The sequence below is a fragment of the Symphodus melops genome, assembly GCF_947650265.1.
Source record: "Symphodus melops genome assembly, chromosome: 20".
Lineage (NCBI taxonomy): Eukaryota > Metazoa > Chordata > Actinopteri > Labriformes > Labridae > Symphodus > Symphodus melops.
This window is the reverse complement of record NC_136710.1, coordinates 15,451,458-15,473,930: the sequence shown is the minus strand read 5'-3', so window position 1 is coordinate 15,473,930 and position 22,473 is coordinate 15,451,458. Positions and strand designations below refer to the sequence as shown.

At 42.2% G+C, this 22,473-nt stretch overlaps 2 protein-coding genes across 5 annotated transcripts in view; both read left to right on the top strand.

The window, feature by feature from the left end:
- gigyf1a (GRB10 interacting GYF protein 1a) overlaps positions 1 to 7,423 on the top strand; it is a 30,071-nt gene extending 22,648 nt beyond the window's left edge. For all 4 annotated transcript variants that reach the window (XM_079371772.1, XM_079371773.1, XM_079371774.1 and 1 more), the window contains exons 24-26: positions 121 to 265; positions 1,731 to 5,000; positions 5,132 to 7,423. In XM_079371772.1, the coding sequence (XP_079227898.1) occupies positions 121 to 265; positions 1,731 to 1,798 (213 nt within the window). In that variant the 3' untranslated portion in view covers positions 1,799 to 5,000; positions 5,132 to 7,423. The remainder of the gene's footprint in view (positions 1 to 120; positions 266 to 1,730; positions 5,001 to 5,131) is intronic.
- Positions 7,424 to 8,186: 763 nt separating this feature from the next.
- wrap53 (WD repeat containing, antisense to TP53) lies at positions 8,187 to 22,122 on the top strand. The gene is made up of 11 exons (XM_079371891.1): positions 8,187 to 8,439; positions 8,863 to 9,316; positions 9,450 to 9,633; positions 12,382 to 12,477; positions 12,898 to 13,006; positions 13,796 to 13,884; positions 17,035 to 17,258; positions 18,560 to 18,771; positions 19,421 to 19,524; positions 19,643 to 19,786; positions 20,502 to 22,122. The coding sequence occupies exons 2-11, from the start codon at positions 9,037 to 9,039 to the stop codon at positions 20,725 to 20,727; spliced, it is 1,668 nt and encodes a 555-aa protein (XP_079228017.1). The 5' UTR covers positions 8,187 to 8,439; positions 8,863 to 9,036; the 3' UTR covers positions 20,728 to 22,122.
- The last annotated feature ends 351 nt before the right edge of the window (positions 22,123 to 22,473 follow it).

Genomic DNA, 22,473 nt, shown 5'->3' with positions numbered 1-22,473 from the left:
ATGACAAAAATAAAAACCACGTCTTTGTTAACATAAAAAAATCAAAGTGTCGCCTTTGAGCTTGTCTCTGTGTTTTAATGATGGTCTTCACTGTTCTGATCTCCGTCTCTTTCTTGGAAGGACTCAATGCGAGGTATGAATCCCAGCACCCTGCAGTCCATGTTTCAAGCCAACCACATGAGCAAGGCTGGTCTCTATGACAACCAGGGGGGGAAGATGAAGAAGAAACCGCCCATGATGCTGCACGCTGACCCCAGCATCTTAGGTACGTGACCTCGTCGGCATGTTTTAGTGCGTTTCTTTGGACTACAGTGATCTGTGATTCATGGTCTCACCACGGGACAAGAAACGCAACTCCTCCTCAGAGCAACAGTCAAAACACAGAAGATTTGCACCTGAAGGACAGCTAAAAAAGAGAAGTGTCTTCTTTCTTTTTAAATGGTTAAAACTAGTGGATACAACAAGAGGGGATCATGCTAACTCCGTGATCTGCTGATTGATGACAGCATATAAACAGGCTGCTGCCTGTAATAAATACTACAGTCACTGTGCAGAGTCTCAGTGGGAAAAAAAGGCAGCTTGCTGATGATTTGTTTTTCCTCCATTCACCCAGCGCGTCACTCAGCAGCTTCACATTCGTCGTCTTACAGCCGGCCGGCGTCCGTAGTTGTAAACGCAGACGCACTCTGTTACAGAGTACCGAAAAAACATACATACACACACACACACACACATGTCCTCGAAATGAACAGTGTGTGTGTGGTTGTGTGTGTGTGTGTGTTACATGTTAAAAAATGTCAAGCTCATGCAAGAAAGAAGTATTTAAATAAGATTTATGTAGAGTAGATTTGTTATTCTGTGATCTGATTCAAACGGTTCAATTTGTGTTCTGTAACACCGCTACATATTTAACAAGCTAGCTATTTGTTTTTTTTAACACACACACACACTCCTGAATAACATTGTTCTGCTTGAACTTGATAATGACTAAATTAAAATCACTCATTCCATCTGGTGAACATTATTTGTATTTCCTTTATTTAACCAGAGCACTCGTCTCTTTTCTAAGGGAGACTTGGACAAGAATAGGATCATCAGCTGAAACATTTGTTTTCAACGCTTTCCTCGAAGTTTTGGCTGACTTAGTTTGCCAATCTAAATTTAGACTGTCGATTGTTTCCGAGCAAAAAATCTGCAGAGAACGTCGTCAAAGCTTTCTCTAAACAACTCGCTTCTAACTTTGGAAACAACAAACAGCACAAAGTCCAAAGACCGAAGGTTGTGGAATCCGTCCGGTAGGATTAAAAGAGAGGAAAGGCAGTCCAGGGTTTATTCCCAGAACAGCTTTTGTGCAAGCTGGTGTGTACTTAAAGCAGCCCAAATGACTTCAGAATACCGAGTACCATGGTGAGTTAGGAATGAGTTTGTAATGATTTAAAGATTTCTCCGTGTGTGCCACCTTCTTGCTTATATTGGATCATTTACTCTCTGCCTGTTCAGTTGCCTCCATCAGTAAATAAACTGGAATGTAATGCTTTTTGTATTTGTCGTGCTCGTGTATGAACAGGTAAGGTTCAGTCCATGTCAGAAAATAGGGCTCTTTTATCCTTATAATTAATTCCTGGAATTGAGTCTTTGTCCCTTTGCCCACACAGCCACGTCCCATCCTCCTCTAATCTCTGCTCTCTCCATCTCCTCTCTCCTTGCCCGCCCCCCCGTCCTCCCTACAGGGTACTCATTCCACAACGCGGGCGACTGTCTGAGCCTGAATGAGATGGAGATGGTGGAGGATTACTGATGTGACGCAGCGCAGCAGCAATAGCTACCTGAGGCCTTCTGTCTTTTAATCAGACAAACCTGATGACGAATGTGCACTGCTGGGGGAACCGGGGGATGGGTGGGCGGGTGGGGTGGGGGGGTTAGAAAGGGAGCAGGGGAGGTGTAGAGTGGAGGCGACCGGAATTGCGCCTCCCACTCTGTCCTTCCCTCTGGGAAGAATAAAAGGCTCCCTGCTGTACCAGTTGATCACTTGAGCATGGGAGAGGGGGGTGAGTAGGGCTGAGGTTAAAAGGAAGATAGGTATCCTCTGGCACTCAAAAGATTAAGCACCTTATACTGAACTAATGCACTTTATTGAGATGGGATTTGAATAGTTTTTTTTTTTTTTCTTTGGTGTGCGTGTGTGTTGGGAATAAGGGCACACACACATCATCCGTGTGTGTGTGTGCAGTGGAACTGGAAAGGGGGGGGGGTGCGGTGAAACAGGCGCTGGGGGTGAATGGTCGGGATGTTAGGTTTTCAAAGTCAGGGGGACCTTTTAGTTGAAACCTTATCAGAGAGCAAATCCTTTCTCAAAAGACAAACACTGTTGATATTTCTCTTGTTTAGCATTTTTTTACATTTATATAAAAAGTAAAGCTATTGAAAAATGGATTATAAAAAACTTGAAGATTTGCACTTGCCTAAAAAAGAAATAACAAAAACAACAAAAAAATCAAACAAATGGGGTTAGTTCTAGAAGTGAATATTTTTTTGAATGTGTCTGAATGACTGCGAGTGTGACGGATGTGTGATAGTTTGTGTCAGTAATATACCAGTCTGCACAATGTTTTTTTTTTTTTTTTGTTGCTTACCAAGATGTATGAAACATGAGAGGCCATTTTCTGTCTTCTTTTTTTTTTTTTTTTTTTTTTTCTTGTTCAAATGGTAATTTTGTATTCTCATGATAAGAGCGTGTTTCCCTTTTCTCCAAACAGGGACTTGATTTGTATGCTTTGAGAGAGTGAGTGATCGAGAGAGAGAGAGAGAGAGAGAGAGAGGCCAATTGCACAACACATCCTTTCTCTCACCAGCTCTTCATCCCCCGACAGACGAAATAGAAAATGCATACATTTGTAAATGTTAGCTTTGCGCTCATGACATGATGACCACCACTAGTTTATTTCCCTTAGCTTCTCCGCATGGAGAGCTGTCTGTAGACCTGTGAGGACTTGCAGACAGGGCGAATCATGAGGGACATTACTGTGTGTGCATCAGGATGAGACGGTGCGTGTGTGTTTTCAGCGTGCATGTTCATTTACTGTTCATAGAAATGAGTTCAGACTACAGGTACTCATTCTGAATACGTGTGCTTTTTTTTTTTTTGGTTTGTTTTTGTATGTGAATGAATGCACATTTGTGCCTAAGAACTCTGATAGGGTGTGTGGCCATTGAGACATTAACTCTTTTTTGAGAGCGAGTGTGATGTGTGTCAGTGCTCAGCACAGTGTATGTACGTTTATATCATAAATCTTTCTAGTTGAGTCTAGGGGTGATCCATCAGAAGGTTAGTCCAGTCTGTTTTCCTGGGGTGCGATCACGTTGCCTTTTGTCAGCTCTCGAACTTGTGAATGAAAGGTGTCGAGTTTCTGACTCTGAAAAACAAAAAATACAGCATCTTAATGTGCAAGTGCACAGACGGGTGCATGAAATGTTAGCATATTGTGTTACTTATTCGTTGTTGAATTTGATAATGACGAGTTTTCTTTTTTTTTAAATGAAAAATATATATGAATATATACATTATATACAAAGTTTAAAAAGTATTTGGACTAAGATAATGAGCACTTGGGGCTGCTATTTTTGTTGTGCGATTACATTTTTTTTTTCCTTAATTTTTTGTTTTGTTTTTGTTTTATTATCGCCATGTGAAGTGTGTATTTTTTTTTCTTTCTTAAGAAAATATTGAATGTATTCCAAAAAAATGACAAGAAACCCGTGCTGATACCAGATATTATTTTTTTTTTCCTCAGAAGATTTCAAAAAAATGGAAACAAAATACAAAAAAGCTTCAAAGAGTTTAGCAAGGACTTTTTTTTTTTTTTAAGCAAGTGGAGAAGGAAAAAAAAAAAGAAACTTGGGATGGAAACAGTTGAACACACTGCCTCTACAATCCTGGTCGTACAATTAATGACTGAGAATTCAAAAAAAGGACTCTTTCTATTCCATACTGGAGTTTTGGTTGTTTACAAACCACATGGATATCTGTGGGTGCAGTTTTTTTTTTGTTTTGTTGATTCATTATTTTATTTTTTTTGTTCCCACATATGATGGGTGGGGTTTGCAAGTGCGATTCTGCCATATGGACATTGAGTGGTGTTGGTTTGAGGAAGAATTACAGGTATCGCAACAACAATGGACAAGATCCTATAAGTGGACCTTATGTGTGGTTGTTGAGCCTGAAACATGATCAAACATGGAGCGAGCGGTGGTATAAGAAATCAAGGATGGGCTCTGATTCGTGGAGAGCGGAGTGCAGGGGACTGCAAAAATCCTGGAGGGAACTCAAGAGGGTGATCCGAGTACACCGGTTAGTGCACTTGTCGTCACCTCAACCCTCAGACGCACTCACCCTGCCCTCACCAACTCACCTATGCACTTTTGTTCATTCAAGCTGTGAGGTACCTTTTTGGGGATGGGAGCACAATTACAACAGGAGGATTGCTACGACTTTGACAAAGTCACTGAAAAAAAAAAAAAAATCCCAAAACTGAAATAAGAGACTCAAGAAGCTACGTCTTCTTTCAACTCCTGTATATAACCATATTTTTGTATTACCTTTCAGAGTAGAGAGAAAATTTGAAAAATGGATGAAGGAAAAATTCATGAGACGTTGCTTATATGGAGTGAATGTTCTTCAAGAAAACCAATTTTTTTTTTTTTTTTTTTGAACATAGTTTGAGATAGACTTGCTGTGAGTTTCCCTCAGTTTGCCAGTTACCCTGAAAATAATCGGGGATGGAAGGGAAAACCACACGGGACATGGACTGAGGTGCTGGCTCAAAAACTGACTGATAGTTTTTGCAGTTACTACAAAGAGCCTCACCTCGAGTGTTTTCGATCAACATGCACGGTAAAGAGGCTGGAGTAGGTTCAAAGAGCTGTGGGCGAGGATGCTTTCACTCCCTCTACCAACCTGATGGCCGTCATGAGAACTGCAGAAGAAACAATCCTTGGCGTTGGTAAGATTTGTTCTGGCTTCATTCTGTCTTCATACTGCAGACTAAATTTCCTCCACTGACTTCTGTTGAGTCTTTACTCCTGACAGGACTGTTCTGATGATAATGCTTTTGCTGTGTCTTTCCTCATACAGGGTTGTGGCTGTGCTTTATTTGCTGCCCTCTGCGAGGAGGATCTTATCTACAGCCAACCCATTAACCAGTTAACCTGTCCTACAAACTTAACCCTAGAAACTTTTTTTGTTTCGATCTGGACTGGGCAATCCAGTGGCATTACCAGTTGGATGGTCACCAAGATAAAGTTACACCTTTATCGACCGTGGATCCTATCTGCGTTTTGATCCAGCACTCTGCGGTGAGGAAGAGGATAAAGACGCATCAGTCGCCCGGATGTCATCACCGACTCGGCCTGAAAGTGTCAGGTGGTTGATCTAACCAGCAGGACGGAAGACCTGCCCCGGCTGTCAGAGACTGAGTGCTGGGTTGGGAATGGATGAACTGAAAGTGTTGTACAAAAAAAAAAAAAAAAAAAGACTTTAAAATGATTACAAAACACAAACACACGCCACATAGATTCTGGAGGCCAAGGGAGTTGCAGACACACTACATGCAAAAGCAACATACACTCAATGACATTGGCTCTCCTTTAGAACCGCGTCTGCACACTTAAACAGGGCTACATCGACATCACATCTCACACACATAAACACACACACACACACACACACACAAGCATCAAGGCTCACCAGTATAAATGCTGAGCGGTGTAAATAATGTACAAGTTTGTGTTTTGATTTTCCTCTTATAGTGAGGTTTGCTTTTTTTTTTTTTTTTTTTTTTCTCGGTTCAACATGCCTTAAATTGTATAGTTCAGGCTAACTGAAAACGTTCTATAAAAGATACATTTAAGTTTGGAATCACTTAGATGACTGTCCTCCAAAGTCAGAGAAAGAAAGAAGTCTTTCTAAAGGCAGTTTTCCATAAGAATCTGCTTTACAAACCACCTCGAGGGTTGCTTGCTCGTTGGCTACAGAAGAGAGCAGCAAGCAATCTTTGATCATTCTTAATTTTGCAGGTGGTTGGCTTTTGTTGCCCTTTTGGTTTTTCTTTAAATGAGTGGATTTGTTCAGATTTCCTGTTTCGATAATTGCTGAAGGTTCAGGCTTGATTTGAGCGCTGAAGTCTGGTACTGTCTGGAGCTGAGCTGGCGGGTTAAGTGAACCCAATTGGCTTAAAAAAACAAAACAGAAAAAACTATTGTTGGATGTACTGCACTTGACGAAACTAAACCAGAGTTGATGGCTCCTCCACAAATGGAGGGGCTTTTTGTTAACTTCTCACACTCCCTGGGTCTTGCATGTTTTGGAGAACTACTAGATACTTTTTACTGTTTCAAGATGTCATTTAATGCTTACCGTAGAGGTGTGATTTGAAGAGCAAGTGTGCATCTTTGTGGGTTTTGACAACAAACCTTGAGGTGGATCACAACCTGGCTCATTTTGCCTCTGCTTTGTCTGTAATGCTGGTGATCATCTCTGATGGCGCTAAATATTTAAGGAATGGGATCAGTTGTGATCCTTCTGAATGGAAATTCCTTGCATCAAAATTTGTAGGGTCTTGCTCCACTTGTGTGTATTGAATTGGATTTGAGAGATTAATGCTTTTAGTCGACTAGTAGTTCTTTTTTGAACTTGATAACTAAACAGTATGACGTTTTTAATCCAAATGGCAACTGGTATCCATCGAAAAACAACAAGTTTAGGCTTGCAATACATGTGCGCACTGTTAAGCTGAGGTTTGGGTGGAAAGTTACCTGCCATAGCTAACTGAAAACTAAAGTAACTACAGTAGGCCCCAGTATTTAACTGTTGAAGGGATACTCAGTTAATGCTATAGGGTTACTTAGTTGTGTTGTAATCAGCTGCCAAAACAAAGAAATTGTCTCGTAAATGGCTTTAAAAATACTTGATTTGACAATTTTTAACTGGTGTCGTGTGGTGTTAGTTGTTGGTCATTTGGTCTGTCCTTAAAACAGATGTGTTTGCAGTTTATTTTACCGCACTACACTCATAATTTTATAACTAGATAAACTGCAATACTGTGTTGTGAAAAAGAGGCTCAGGTGTTAGGTCTCTGCCTGTGATAAGTTCCTGTCAAGGTCTGTTGCTTCATGATAGAAAGTTGATCATCTGGTTTAGTTTTGCTTTGTCACTCGTATATCCAACAATGTTCCAAAAAGAGAAATATTAAAGTTGTGTCTCAGCCAGATTAGCTCCAGTTTAATGAGAATGAATATTGTTATAAAAAATAAACATAACATACATTAAACTGAAACTGTTATGGAAAAGAAAAGAACAACTGAAAGACCTGTAAATAGTTTGGCTTTTGTTTGTTTGAAGAACAAAATAAATACTAAATAAATAGCATTTAGCTGTGACTGACTCTGAATTCCTTGCATATTTTGCATATTGCACTCAATTGCATTTTACAATAATCTCCAGGATACAAATATCACTGTGCAAACTTCCAAATTGCAGGTTTTATAACATAAAAATAAAAAATAAATCAAACATAAAGTTCACATCAGTTCAAATTTCTGTTTTTTTTTTTTAACATAAAACAAAAGACTCGCATCACATGAATTGCCTGGGGAAATAGGGATTCACCAAAACACTCTAAAGTGTTTACAAACATTTACAGTTTTTGTTGCCTTTTGATTAAGAGAAAACTTAATTGTGTCGATGTATAGCTTGACCTCATTGTTAAAGGCAATGAAATTGGGCTTTGTATTTGAAAATTTGCACTTATGAATGTGAAATAATAACAATGAAATTAATAATGAACGTTTCATTGGGCATAGTCTTAATACTGTTGAAGTCATAAAGGCCAAAAAGAACATCCTTCCAAACCAATTTAAAGTCTTTTTCAACTTTTTCTGAAAAAAAATTACAGAAAGTCAATCCAATCCAAAAGCTTTGGGCAAAGGGGCAGTGCCAAAACAAATGGGTAACTTTCAGTATTCACAAAATAAAAGGTGCACATAGTATCAATGTCTTTTTTGAACCTTTTAAAAATATGATTGTTAGAGGGATAAAACCTATGAATTATTTTAAACGATATTTCTCTAACTTTGTTGGTCAGCAGGTATCAGTTGGGTAAGAGCCAGACCTTTTTCCAATAATTCGCATTTGAATGAACCGTGTGAAGAGACGCTGACGTCATCTGGGTAACTCTCGCGATAGCTAGAAACGCATGGCCGACACTGTTTACAACTTCTCGGAAGAGAAGTGAAGAGAAATACAAGATTCGACAAAGACGGCCGTCGAATATAATCAAATGCTTTTCATTCACACTCTTGTTTCAAGAGTACACAATTAACACCGTCAAGGACGAAGGTGTTTTGTAGTGAGCTGCGAACAGGTGCAGAAAGGCTACAACACAGGTGAGTGACATTTGGAAAGCTAGCCTTGGCTAATGCTAACGTGGAGTGGTTGCTGCTTCTGTGAAGCTTTGTGTCAGGTTTCTTTACTTCTAACAACAGCGGAGTATGACTATGGTTACATTGAAGGACTTTTATGAAAAAAAAAATTACTTAGTGAGCCTAAAGTAAACCAAATAGACATAGTAAATGCTAGTTTCTCATTGGACCCGCCACAGGTGTTTGTAGGGGGTTAGCATTTGCAGCTTAGTGTCTATCATTTATTTTTTGCTTAATAAACTTCATAACTTGTTCTTCAATTCATTTTGGTAATATTATATTATATATATTTTACAGCCGTGTGTGTATATAGTTTTCTTCATACATCATGTTGCACAGATGGTCTCACTTGTCTCATCTATTGTCTTTTCACATGAAACTTTCTAGGTCATTGGGTGCTGTGATGTCCTCGACCCCAAGCAGACTAAAACACCCATACTGCAGGAAGAAGCACTATCCTAGTAGCACTTATCTCACACACGTCTGACAGACAACCACCCGAGAGAAATTACTTGGACTTCAAATACGGGATTTGACCAGATTGATTAATCAAGAGGAGATATGTCTGACTCAGCTGGAGGAGGAGAAAGCGGAGGTGTGAGTGGTGCAGGGCAGGACGCAGAGGCAGACACCGAGCCCCCTCAACACACTCCACATTTAACTGAAACAGACATCTTGGAGACATCAGAGGACGGAGGAGGAGAAGAACCGTCTGCCAAGCGGCCCAAAATCAACAAAGAGGAACAAGAGCTAGATCAGGTTGCAAAGCTTCTGAAGATGGATGGAGAAACACCAGCTGAATCTGACGTACAGAAGGGAGACGTGGCCTCACCAGCACAAGGTAGAGGACCTGCAGCTGCATGTTTGAAATATGACGTGTTATTCAGGTTAAAACAAATGATTGTAGGGGTTTTTATGGCTAATAGTCTTTACCCCGAAATACATTAATAAACCAGCTAACCCTTTGATGCCAGGAATGGGAGAACCACAATGTGAAGAAGCAGGTCAACAAGAGGTCTCCATCAGTGGGAGAGAAGAAGAAGAAAGTCATCCGAACGGTGATGGAGGCCATGATGCCTCCTTAGAGGAAGGAGAGACAGAAAGGGAAGAGCAGCACAACGGCAACAGTCCTGCTGACAGCCCCAGAGAAGGACGGCAGTAAGTTACTAAAAACACTAAATGAATAATTAAAAAAAAAAAAGTAGAGTACAACTGACTGGTATATATGCTATATAGATGAACCATTTCATTAACAGTCTTTGTTACCTTTCCTTTCTGTGTGCGTGTGCATGCATGTTACCAGCTGATAGCTGCATAATAAATCCAGACACTGTGGGATCAAACAGAGATGCATAACACATTGAATTTCAAACAAAGTAACCTTACACAATGAAATATCAACCCTTCGTAACACATTCCTGTGTAAAAATGTCCATAGACAGAGATATATATTTACTATGAATTATTTAATTTCCTGTTTGTACAGTGATTAATCACGAGATCACGTGCAGCCTGAATCACACAGTGATGAACTAAGCGGAGCATCCGACTGGATCTAACACAGATGCAATAAAATGTTTTGTTTTTCTCTAAAATTGTCTTTAAGGCGGGGGGGGGGATGGGGATGATAAGTTGGCCAAAGTGCAGCAGGAAGAATTAAATTCCAAACCTCCAATCTTCACCTCCTTTAGCTGTTTCTGTACACTGCTCAACTTCAGCTGCTGACACTGATGAAGAGAGGCACATTCCCTCCCTCGAGGCGAGGGGTAAAGATTACATTTGGCTATTGCAGGTCGTGACCTGTAGGATAACTAAATGTTTCTCATTGTATCGTTAAGAGGGAAAAACAGTTTGACGATCAACACTCAAAGCGAGTTGTGCTGTTGTTGTTACGTCGTTTACAGAACTGCTCAGTGTCCATGTCATGCTTCCTGCAGTCCAATAGAGCTGTTAACCCTTTCTCACATTTTATCTATTGTACAAAGAAATGCTGCCTGGCATCACTATATGTCAACCAGCCAATGGTCTAAGAAGACTTGGATACTTATAGCAATTAGTTAGTTAGTTTAAATAAAGTAGTTGTGCTCATATTGTTTCAAGAATAAAATAATAAAAATAAATGAAAACAAAGAAGATAAAATCGTAATTACGTTTCCAATCACAGTGCAATCAATTCTGAGCGAGTTCATCCTCACTCTGTCTGTTTCCAGAAAACGGTGTCATTTGGGCCTGAAGAGAGGAACAACAAGTCAATAATAATAAGAGTGAATAATTAAAGAGACCTGACTTTGTTCTATTTTAACATTTGTAATTGTGAGTGTTAGATGTTGCCTTGTTTCCTCTCTGCTTTTTATAAAAGCTTTGAAGTGGAGCAGCATTAACTGATTAAATATTCAGTCATTACACCAGTTAAATACAGAGCTGAGGATCAGTGATGGAATTAACCTGCAGAGGCGGGAAATGTAATTAACAGGGGCTCAGTCAGTTGGAACTCACTGCTGAGGTGCCCTTGAGCAAGGCACCAAACCCCCAACAGTTCAGGGGGTGCTTTCTGTGGGGGCAGCCGCTTTGCGGTAACGTTTGTGCATGTGTCTCTAAGATAACAGTTTAAAACCACAATTTCCCCCTCAGGGATTAATAAAGTATATGAAACAAAAAAATGACAATCATCTCCACTTATCTGTGACAATGGCGCTTTACTAGCGAATTTATTGAATTAACCATAAATGTTTCCGTTTGTGCAGGTCGATAAAACTTGAAACTGGAGATGTGTGTAACTCTGACAGCTAGGGTTTCAAATAGTTCTGAATTGTACTTTATTAATCCCTGAGGGGGAAATTGTGGTTCGTAATCTTTTATTTAGAGACATGCTTCTCACACAAAGGTCTGAATCACACTCGTGCACAAACAGGATCTGTGGACATGCATTAAAGGAGAGATGTCAGAGCGTGGCGGCTGCACACTGGGAGTGCACCGGAGCTGTTCAAGACCAACTGCCATATTATGGTCTGCATCGGGAGTTGAACCAGCGACCCTCCCGTTCCCAACCCAAGTCCCTACATACAAATCTATTGCCGCCTCAAGATGGGGTCTGCAGTCTAAATTTAAAAACAATTGAAAACATTGGATAGCTGTCTAGCTCCGCCCACTCCTCCCTGTAGTCAACGTGCATGTAGGCTGTCATTTCGTTGACATTGAAGCTTCAGTGTTTAGCCAGCTTTACATCAGTCTTGAAACCTTTCTGCATTCTATCTTCTCTCCATTCCTCAAATGCATCTTAAATATTGAACCTGGTGTTACCTCGTTTCTGGTCGCAGAGGTTGAGTAGAATTAATTATATTTCAACCAGTTCACTTCCACGACTGCTAACATTGAAAACGACAATTTGGGGGAGCCTTGAAACTGTCTCCCTCTCTGGTCCAACCAAAAACAAACCATTTACACCAGAATCTAAACTTAGAGAGAGGACATACTGACTGCTGCATTACTGTCAGAGACGCAAACACTTTATCATCGCATGCTGTCTTAATGTCTGTTTATATAGTATTCAGTAGATATCTTACATGTTGGACCTTTTAAGACCAGCAGCCAGGCTCGTCATGTTTGCCCAGTTCGTCTGCTGTCCAGACAAGACATTCCTTTCTACTGAAAGGTCGCTGTAAAACTTTATTTCTTTGCACCTTTTTGTTCAAAAAAACACAAGAAACCGGATGAAAAACCCTCAAACATCGGTAATAACAAGTCACAAATTCTAAGTTTTGCATTCAGTGTTTTGTTTTGTTTTTAAGCTCTTTCCATAATCGTGACAGAAAGTTATGTCTTTCATTGTGTTGTTCGATGTTACCTGTCTCTCTATTTAACTCATTATGTGAAGATTTACCCCCCCCTTTCCAATCGTACTTTCAGCCTGGGCCTGGATTTTACCCAGAATCCTCAGATGCTGACTGGTTCCTGGAGTGAGTTCTCCACAATACCGGAGAATTACCTCAAAGGCTGCAAATGGTAATCTCTTCTAAAAATGAACATGTTACATTGCACACCGTGGGGGATTATGTGTGGGACGCTTTGAAGGTGCTAAGAATACATCGCTCATGTCATGATTGCATTTCTGAGTCAGAAGACCGTCACATTAGCACACTCTGTAAGGAGCAGAAATCTATGACGCATTTGGATATCCTGGATCAACGAGGAAAGCTAGCAATGATTTCTAAATGTGGAAACACTAGTGCATCAATAAAGCATCTAGTAATGTAAAATAATGTCAAGTCTTTAACATAATGGTTTTTATGCTTTGGAATATTAAAATTAGCATGATTAGTCTGATCTGCCTCTTTACTATTTACCCGGGTACATATTGCTCTTTGTTTACCACATGCTGCACTCCATCATATTTTTCTCTCATTCTGTCGTCTTGTAAACCAGGGCCCCTGACGGTTCCTGCATCCTGACCAACAGTGCAGACAATGTGCTCCGTGTGTACAACCTTCCTCCAGAGATTTACAGCTACAACTGGGACTTGCTTCCTGAGATGGTTCGTACACCGACAGCTTATCATCGTTCACCGAATGTTTGCGTAGAGGACACAAAAGTGCGCCGATCATGGAGATGTTAGAAAACCTGCAGAAGGAGCTCATCGACGCGTCTGAATAGATGGAGAGATAGATGGATAGATACTCTATTGATTCCGAGGGAAATTCAAGAAATGTGCAGTCATTAAAATGTCAAACTCGTCGGGTGTCTTATCCTCACATCTTTTTTGGACCTCCTATTGCTGAGACGTTCATGTTGTCGAACATGACTTCTGCATGTTTGTGTTCTCCAATGAACTAAGAAAACACTCTCTCTCTCACACCGCTGCTTGAGGAAACGTACGACAGATTAAGTAGAACAAAAAAGGCCTCGTGTCATTTCGGTTTGGGGAAATATCAAGCAGAGAGCCAATCTTGTAATTGTATTACAGGCTGTGGGATCACTGAACACGGATAATTGAAATATAATCCATCTTCCTTCATTGCCGGGATCTTAAACCGTTTGTGAAAAGGGTAGAAAATTAAGATTTGATTGCTCTGTGTCCCACTGGCTTTTGAATTTGTGTATGGTACTTTTCATAAAAAGCCTTTTATATTGCCATCGAGCGTGCCTGATAGATCCTATCAGTTATTCAAGTGTAGCAACGCATACACTTGATTGAGGAACATTTCCTCGATTCTGTCCTGCTGTGTTCTCACATCAGGTCACTCAGACTTTATGCAGAGACACATAACTGTGTGCTTCTGTTCTAACATTCCTGTCTCCTTTACCTTCTCTCATTCTGCCACAGAGTCCAGTGCTCCGAATGGCCGAGGGAGACACCATCTATGACTACTGCTGGTACCCTAAGATGAACTCTCTGGACCCCGACACGTGCTTGTGAGTTTCAGCTTGATCTTTCACGAGAGCGTGCGGCTCTTTAACAGCTGGATAGATGACACGTTTAAAGTTCACTTTGAAGGTCGATCTGCCAGATGGTGAGCGGTGCGTTCACAGAAGGAGTTACGATGTTGTTTATTGAGGCTGGTGTCGGTCAGTGAATGGTGTTTTTAATCTCCAGGGTTAGAGTGAGACACCGTGGGATTGTGTGAGTGTGTGTGTGTGTGTGTGAGGAGGATTTTCTGCAAGCTTGAGCTCGTCTCTCGAGTATTGAAAATATCGCTGAGCGCTTGCGACCCACTCTCTGATCCCTCCGCTATTTGAACTTGTTGTGGGAGCCGTCTGCCAGCTCGGAGAGAGGCTGTAAAAGCTTTGTGATGTCTCTCATTATGAGTGAAGAGTTGGCCTTCGTCTTGTCTGCTTTTGCCTCCGTTGAAATCCACTCAGCTGTTTGAGGCCCACTGTGCTTTTCAGCATGATTCAGCCCCACTAAGAGCTCTCTGGAGTCCAGACAGCACCTAAAGGGCCTCTGACTCTGGGTGTTTTTCTTTTCCTCTTTCTTTCTTTTTTTTTTTTGCCGTTTTTTTTTTTTGCACTTGCAGGCGTGCAATTTAACAGGCTTTTAAAGTGTGGTAATAATGACTTCACTGTGAGTTTGTGCATGCGCTGTGAAGGAGAGCCAACATCAGTTACACCCAGCCGTCACCTTGGAGAATGCTGATTGTCTGTAGGGAGAGAGGTAGACCTGTGCTAATGAGCAATGGTCAAGCCCCCCTCCCCCCGCTCCTGTCATCATCCCCTTAAAGCCTCCACCCGCTGACACATTTCTTCTGATCAAGGCCCAGCGCTGGCTCTGCTCCAGCCCCAACCTCAGACGGACTTCTCTCCGTGAGGGGGAGGGGGGGTCGAGGGGTCAAGAGATGCATGCCCAAAGATGAGAGCAGCGTAAACAGCACAATCATCAACACACGACTCATGTGGACAGCAATCCACTCGAGAGATCTGCGTCTGTCTGCCAAAGCCTGGTAAAGACCTGTCTGTAGCGAGGATGCCAGCAGGAGCTGACAGCAGATCTTCTTCACATATCAGAGAGGAGCACCTGCCGGGCCCAGCCAGGGGGACAGATCTGCTCAGAATGAATTATTAAGGGGTGAGGCAGCGAGATAAAAGTTTTTTGGGAGATTATGAAACACATTTATGGCAAACCTGTTTGTTCCTTTTTTTTCTGCAGCCCCTCTCCTCTTCACAGCTCCCATTTTGTCTTTCACCCCCCCCCCCCATCCCCTTTTGCTCCTTGAACTTCTCCGTCTGCCAAAAGCCGCGCATTGTTGATGCCCCTCCTGTAGAGAGGGAATAAGGGCCCCTGTTATGGCTTGGTTAAGTTGCACAGAGTTCCAGGCATTGCTCCAAGCTAGCAGCAGTCTAGCAATATAATTGGGCATTTCCCTGCTCTGGAATAAAGCTGCGGCTCAGAGGGGCCATAACAGAACACGGCAGCGGTGGTTGGGGCTAATTTCCTTTGTCTAATTGAGCCACAGTCATGTTTAGGCATTTGTTCAGTTCCAGTAATTAGAGTTAAAAAGGCACGGCCCTGATTTGAATCAGTAAGAGTGTGCCGCGGTCTTGTCTTGCACGATGCGGCGTTGTTTGTCTTGACGCGTTCAGGTGGACGCAGTGCGTCAGGGGTCAGAAACGAGACTCTAAGAAAAAGGACCACAGCGTTTTTCAGTGTCATGCGTGAAGTTTACGTTTGAATTCGCTTTGGGTCCTCTGAGACGCCGGTCGAGCGTTTGATTGCAGCTGTCAGTTTGGTTCACACACACCAAGTCTCCACTCACAACACCGAAGCCTCTCTGTCTACATAAAGTCCCTCTTGTCATAATATTTCACACATGGATTATAGCTGTTAGCAGAAACATTAGAAGCACTGCTCTATGTGAAGTTTCCCCTGAGGAGTTCTCCTCATCTCTTAACATGATGCATAAGATATTCAAGCCTTATAGCCGAGGACTCTCCATATCCAACTGACTAACCTAAAGCTGCTGGTCGCTAAATGAGTTCTGGTCTAGACAATAGACTGTATAAACAGGGACGTAGTCTCAGTGATGTCACCCATTCATTTTCTGAAGCGTTCACTGTTTTGTAAAAGCTATCATAAGCTTTGGTTTGATCTATAAACAGGTGAAGATGTAGAGCGGAGGTGGGGCTTAAACCCTCCTGACCGTAACTGGGCATCCACCTGCCAATCACCCGAGTCACGCCCTGAAATATTCACATCAAAGAAATACTGCGAAGCCAAATGTTATAAATATTCCCATACATAGATACTTTATTGATCCCGAGGGAAATTCAAGGCATCCAGTAGCAGGACACAAGACATAAGTTATAATACACTCCCGCTGTCCCCCCTCCCCTCTGTATACAATAATCCCCAAACAAGATTTATCAGCCCACTATGTGACTAAGAATAAACATTACAGACTCAACCTATGCAGTTAGCATTAGACTCATGCTTATACAACAACAATGTAGGTAACCTGTGAAAGAGAGAAAACGTGCTGATTAAATGAGACCTGTAAACAGTTAAAGAGCCTGAGAAACAAAGTGCTGACCTTTTCGAAGTTAGTGTTGTTTGTGCATGTACAGTGGTGTCTGAGGTGGAGGTAGTGCCAGAGGTGTGAGAACAGACAGTCACAGTTAGGGATGCAGATTAAAGTGCAGGTTGAGTCATTAAAGTGCCCAGAAAATAAAGGAGCAATGATTAGCACTATAATTTGTACCGATGAAGCTAAATATACCAAACAGATGTTTCTTCTCACACAGGCTGTGAACGGGATGAGTTCAGTTGTGAAAACTTCATTCCTTAGTTTTTGCAGCCAGCCTCAAGTGGACACTGTGGGCACTGTCGGAGGAAGAGAAGCATCGTACTGACTGTCAGAAATGTTTCTGAATAGGATTTTAAGTATGCGGGCAGACTCATGAATTAGTCTTATTTTGATTGGATGCTGTCCCTCAGGGATGATAAGACTGACTCCATTAAAGGCTGTTTCATAATATGCATTACTCACTCTGTATTCCCTTGGTGTCTGCCACGCCTTTATCCATGATGTCTTCATGACTCCCCCTTTCTTTACCTCTCGCGTTCCAAAGCTTGGCCAGCAGTAGCCGTGACAACCCAGTTCACGTGTGGGATGCTTTTTACGGGGAGGTGCGAGCCAGTTTCCGACCCTACAATCACCTGGACGAGCTGACGGCGGCCCACTCCCTCTGCTTCTCGCCCGATGGAACTCAGCTCTACTGTGGCTTCGACAAAACCGTCCGGGTCTTCTACACGGACCGTCCCGGGAGAGACTGTGAGGAGCGGCCCACCATAGGTCGGTCTTCTACTTCTGTCACACACGTTTGGTTTGATGAATATGCCGATCAACGGTCGACTTTCAGTCTGAGGATAGAGCTTTAAAGAAACAAGTATACAAATCGTCTGTCAGGTATTTCTTCTTGTAAGCAACTATTTGTGATTATTTACTGAGAATGATTTGGATTATGATGATAGTTAAATGAGTTGCAAACATGTTCCTATTCGAGGGCGTGGACTACTTCGAAAACTCTCGCTGTCTTTTCAAGGACACTTCAAACCCTGAAAGTTGAGAACTATTAAAAAAAAAAGAAGAAGAATCTAAAAGTTATGTAAAATTCAACTCACAAAACAAACAGTGAAGAGAAGAAGATGATGTGCAGTTAGTTGTTTTCTTGTATTCTGAAGGTTTCAGTTGACAGCCGGTTGTCACATCACACAGGCTGAAATCTCCTTGAACAAACCTACCGACGAGGTTTTTTTTTTATTATTGTTTTTTTTTTATTCTGCGATGGTGAGAGAACAAAATAAAGGGAGCTAAATGTTTACCGTGATGAAAAAGCTTTTCTCTCTGACACTATTCAAACACGTCTCGGGGAGTTGCCTGGTTCGTGTCGCAGTCGTGGAATGAACAGAAACCTGTGTTTGTCTCGTCGTTTAACAGGCTCAAGCACCGAAAATCTCAGACGTGAACCTTTCAAATCCATGTTCCTGTTTTGATATATTTCATTAGATTCATGATTAGTGGGAAGGTAACAACATTAAAGGTATCACATCCCAAAAAATCAATCTCGTAGGTAAGGATTTTATTCATTTATCCATCCTTTGTGTAATCATTGGGCGAGAGGCGGGGTGGAACCGAGACTGGTCGCCTGCCAATCACAGGTCAGACTCACAGTCACACCGACGGGAGATTAACCTGAGCACGTCTCTGCACTGTGAGGAAGCTGGAGCGTCCCGAGAGAGATAACATGCAAACTCCACGCAGAGAGGCGCCTGTCTGACCCAGGGACGTCGAGGGAATATTAAAACGACATTCCAGCAGCTCTGATGTTTCTAACTCTAACGTTTCTGATCACTACATTTCGGGTTTGATCGATGGTGCAGCTCAAAAGCACATGAAGTGAGGACTGCGTCTTTTTAAAGGTTGATGCTTTTAGAGTATCCGATCATCCAAATTGAGTTCATGCATGCGTTGAGATGTGATCAAGGATCGAGGAGCCGCCACAGAGTCAACTTTGATTCGACGCGATTGTCTTTTCAACCTGTTAAATGGCTACAGAGCCGAGGCCAGTGATGCTCTCCCTCTCTTCGCCGCAGTGAAGAAACAAGGCCAAAGTGGCATCATCTCCTGCTTTGGCTTCAGCCCCTGCCAGTCTGTTTACGCCTGCGGCTCTTACTCCCGCTGTGCCGGCCTCTACTCCTGCCAAGACGGCACCCTGCTGGCTCTGCTGCCGACCCGTCACCACGGAGGCCTCACCCATCTGCTCTTCTCCCCTGACGGCAACTACCTGTACACCGGCGGGCGCAAGGTGAACACACACACACACACACACACACCTCAGGGTAACAAGCCTACTCATGTTTATGATAACACACGCAAACAAACATGACTTTTTTATTCTGTTGCAGAGGAAAATTGGTTAACGCAAACAACTATTGAATAGGAGTTTTTCTGCAAAGCTTTCTGTCTTGATTCAACAGGTCGTCTTGTACTTTCTATAATTAAAGGAGGAATTGAGACATTCCCTTAAAAGTGAATACTTAAAAGACTCACTGTGCTCCATAAAGTTCCTGCAGAAGATTTCCGTCAGCCGAGTTTCAATCTGTCCACAAATGTGTTCTGAACAAAAAAGGAGTCTGCTCTTATTTTGACATCACACAAACTGACCTCGAGGTTCTTTTGAATGCCCTCCATTCATTCCTGTTATCGCATTCCTGTTATCGCATGTCGCTCTGTGGATTAAATATAAACTAGTTACCCTTTCTAGAGTTCACAAAGTTATTCTGCAGCGTGCACGTCTCTGTTAAAGTGGATTTAGCGACAGGGTCACACGGGTGCACATGAGCCTGAACAGGGCGCTTCGATCATGTGAAATGATGTGGAGTCTGAATCTGTGCGTGTTGAGTTGTTTTGAAGGGCTCTTCTGATCTTGCCTGTTGTTTTATGTCTTTTTCAAGGATCCAGAAATCCTGTGCTGGGACTTAAGGGAGCCGGGAAAGGTGGTGTTCTCACTCAAGAGGAACGTGGCTACAAACCAGCGCATCTACTTTGACCTGGACTCGTACGTTTGTCTTTTTAAAATGTTGTACAAAATCCAGTGAAGCGCTTTAACGCACGTTGCTCCATGGGTTTTAGTTGTTTGTTGACAGGTGTGTGTTTGGATTCGTTTGTTCCTGAAGGTCGGGCAGGTACCTGCTGAGTGGTGACACAGAGGGCGTTGTGTCAGTTTGGGACACCCACACAGCTGCTCCTGATGCTAACGAGGAGCTGCTGCAACCTCAGCTTAGGTTCAAGGCCCATTGGGACTGCACCAACGGAATCAGGTACGAGTTCCATTGTCTTTAGAAGAAGATGGACTGATAGGAAAGAGGACAATAGGACTTTAGTTACACTGATTTTAAAAAGACGTTGAAGTCATGTTGGATGTTTGCGTTTCTGCTTGGTTGTCAGATACAGAAATATCGTTGCAGTTGCTCTTCTACAATTCATGTAGCGCAAAGCGACGTGCATCAGATTAAGTACGACACAAGCAACGATCAAGAGTGAAGGAAAGAACGACACCAAGTGCAAACAAACGACTTTATCGTCTGATCGGACACACAGGTGCAAACAGGAAGTGCTCAAAGGCAAGGCACGACATCGAGAGTAGTTTCAATCAGCATCAAAACCATCCTAAAAAAAATCAGATCGAATGGAGACTGGAAGTTCGGAAACTGGCACAGTCACAGTTGATGAGATAAAAGGTAAAAAGTTCAAGATATAATTCAGTACAAATACAGCTATTTACCAAGGGCATGTTCGTAGAAATAACATCTGTACTGTGATCAAGTGCAGAGAGTTAAAGACAATAAGCAGTAAATGCATAAAAGGATTTAAATGGGTTTCTTGTAAAATCTTATAAAACAGTTGAGTGCTCCTGTTGCTTAGCAATATATAAATATATATTCGGTGTATGCTGTGAGGTTCAGTTATTTAAGGCGTGTGAAATGCATAACTTGTGTATGATGTATAACAGGTGTAAATCCTTCTCCTCTGCAGTATTCATCCCTTTATGCCATTGTTGGCCACATCCAGCGGGCAGCGCCAGTTCCCGTGGCCGGGCGACAGCGAGGGTGACTCGGCCTCTGACGGCGAGGGAGGAGAAGCTGTGATGTCACCGCGGGAGATCAGACAAGACAACACCCTGTCACTGTGGTGGGCGGGACCCGTCGGCCCCTCGGCGGAGGGCGGGCAGGAGCGGAGTGCAGGGGAGGCGGAGGCCTGAGGTTCCGACAGATCGAGCTCCACGTGCCGTGTGATATTTATTTTGGGTCGGGCGTTCGATACGGATCAAGCTAATTATGAGTCAATTAGATTCTGATGCCATCAGCAACATGACGTCTTGAGGTGGAGAGCATTTTAGATGATTTCTATACATCCTGTTACCTTATACAGTGCGTGACCACATTTACAATCGGAATGCATGTCATGTCATTTTATGTGCACGCTAACGTCTACAGACTCACAATGTGAAACACTACACATCAGGTCAATACATGAATTCAGGGCTATAAGGATGTGGACTCAACTGTTGAAATGCCAAATTGTTCAATAAGAATTTGATTTACATGCCAAGAATGTGTTGAATGCTCAAACCAAGGAGGGTTTCCTTTGAACCTTACTCAGGTTGTACAACGTGGAGGTTGCACAAGGAGTGGACTGTGTGGCCTCTGAATTCTTCGTTTTTAGATTGAATAAGTCCAAGATTTTTTTTTTTTTAACACCATCAAGATGAAAGAGAAAACACATTTTATTAAACTTTGGTTATTCATAAGAAATCCTCTTCCTGAATGGGAGGAGATGGATTGATTTGAAAGGCTCGTTTGGTGTGAAAAAGCCCAGCGCCGTTCGTTGAATCGTCACACCTGCCACCTGAGTGTTACCTGTGGGAGTGTTTGTGTGTTGCTGTAATGCTGCCCAGGAGATTCCTATCTGCTGTAGTAACAGTAAGTGCCATTTGTTCTTAAGCTTTTGTCTTTGTAAGCTGATGGGATCTCTTGTTTTTACCTTGTTTTTTTTTAACTTTAGGACGCTCTGAGTGCATGCTCACAAAACGTATATTTTTGTAAAGCCTCATTGAACATTCTGATTTTCTGAATGTAAACTCTGTAAGCAGCTAGCTTGATTACTGTAACCTCATAAGCAACCTGTGAAAGTCTTTTAGGTAGTGGGAGCACCGAGTGATGTCTTACGACTATTATTAAAAAAGTGCTCTGATTACATTTGAACCATGTTTGCGTGGTCGTGTGGCAGCACAAAGCACATTGTGTTTGTATGATGTTAATGATGTACGGCAGTAACGGCGTGTGCTGCTGTTTTTTGGGGTGTGCTTTGCGCTACAGTTTCAAAAGGAGCAGAGCCGGCTCCAACATAAAGCCTTGAAACTTTAGATACTGATGGTCACAGGTCAGTTTTGACGATCCAGGTTTTACTTTTTGGAACTCAAATTTGTTGCCAACAAAAAGCTACAATACTGAAGCTACGCTAATTTTACTTTACCAGGAAGCTTTAGGAACCATACAGGCCTTGGTGTTGACGTACTTTAGTTTTTGTGTGAAGAAGAATAAACTGTCAACAAGTGGATTTCTGCTGGAGTGAATTAAAGCATATCTATTCACAACTCTGTGGTCTGATTCATTTTTATTCTTTTAGTTTAAGGCAGATCAGAGTTGGATGCCCCATAATAAATTCCAACTGAATGCAAGATTAAGTTACACTTGAGTCAAGAGGCGGCTCTTAAAAAGCTAAAGGGACTTTTGGCTGTCGCTTATGAGATGGAAACTATTCATAGCTTTCACCTTCCCTGCACACATTCTGTATGAAAGTGAACACACTCATGTATTTGATTGTCTGAAACCACAGGGGCACACCGAGCAGAGAGCCAAGTCGTAGAGCTGCACTGTTGTGTTGAGCGCGTTGCTTAGCAACCGGCTCTGCCTTGGGAGAGGAGAGTGGCGAGAAGGACGACAAG

Excerpts from the sequence above, each read along its gene's own strand:
- wrap53 (XM_079371891.1), top strand. The coding sequence starts at position 9,037 with ATGTCTGACTCAGCTGGAGGAGGAGAAAGCGGAGGTGTGAGTGGTGCA. Across the intron at positions 13,007-13,795 it reads GGGACTTGCTTCCTGAGATG|AGTCCAGTGCTCCGAATGGC; the intron begins GTTCGTACACCG and ends ATTCTGCCACAG. Across the intron at positions 19,787-20,501 it reads GACTGCACCAACGGAATCAG|TATTCATCCCTTTATGCCAT; the intron begins GTACGAGTTCCA and ends TCTCCTCTGCAG.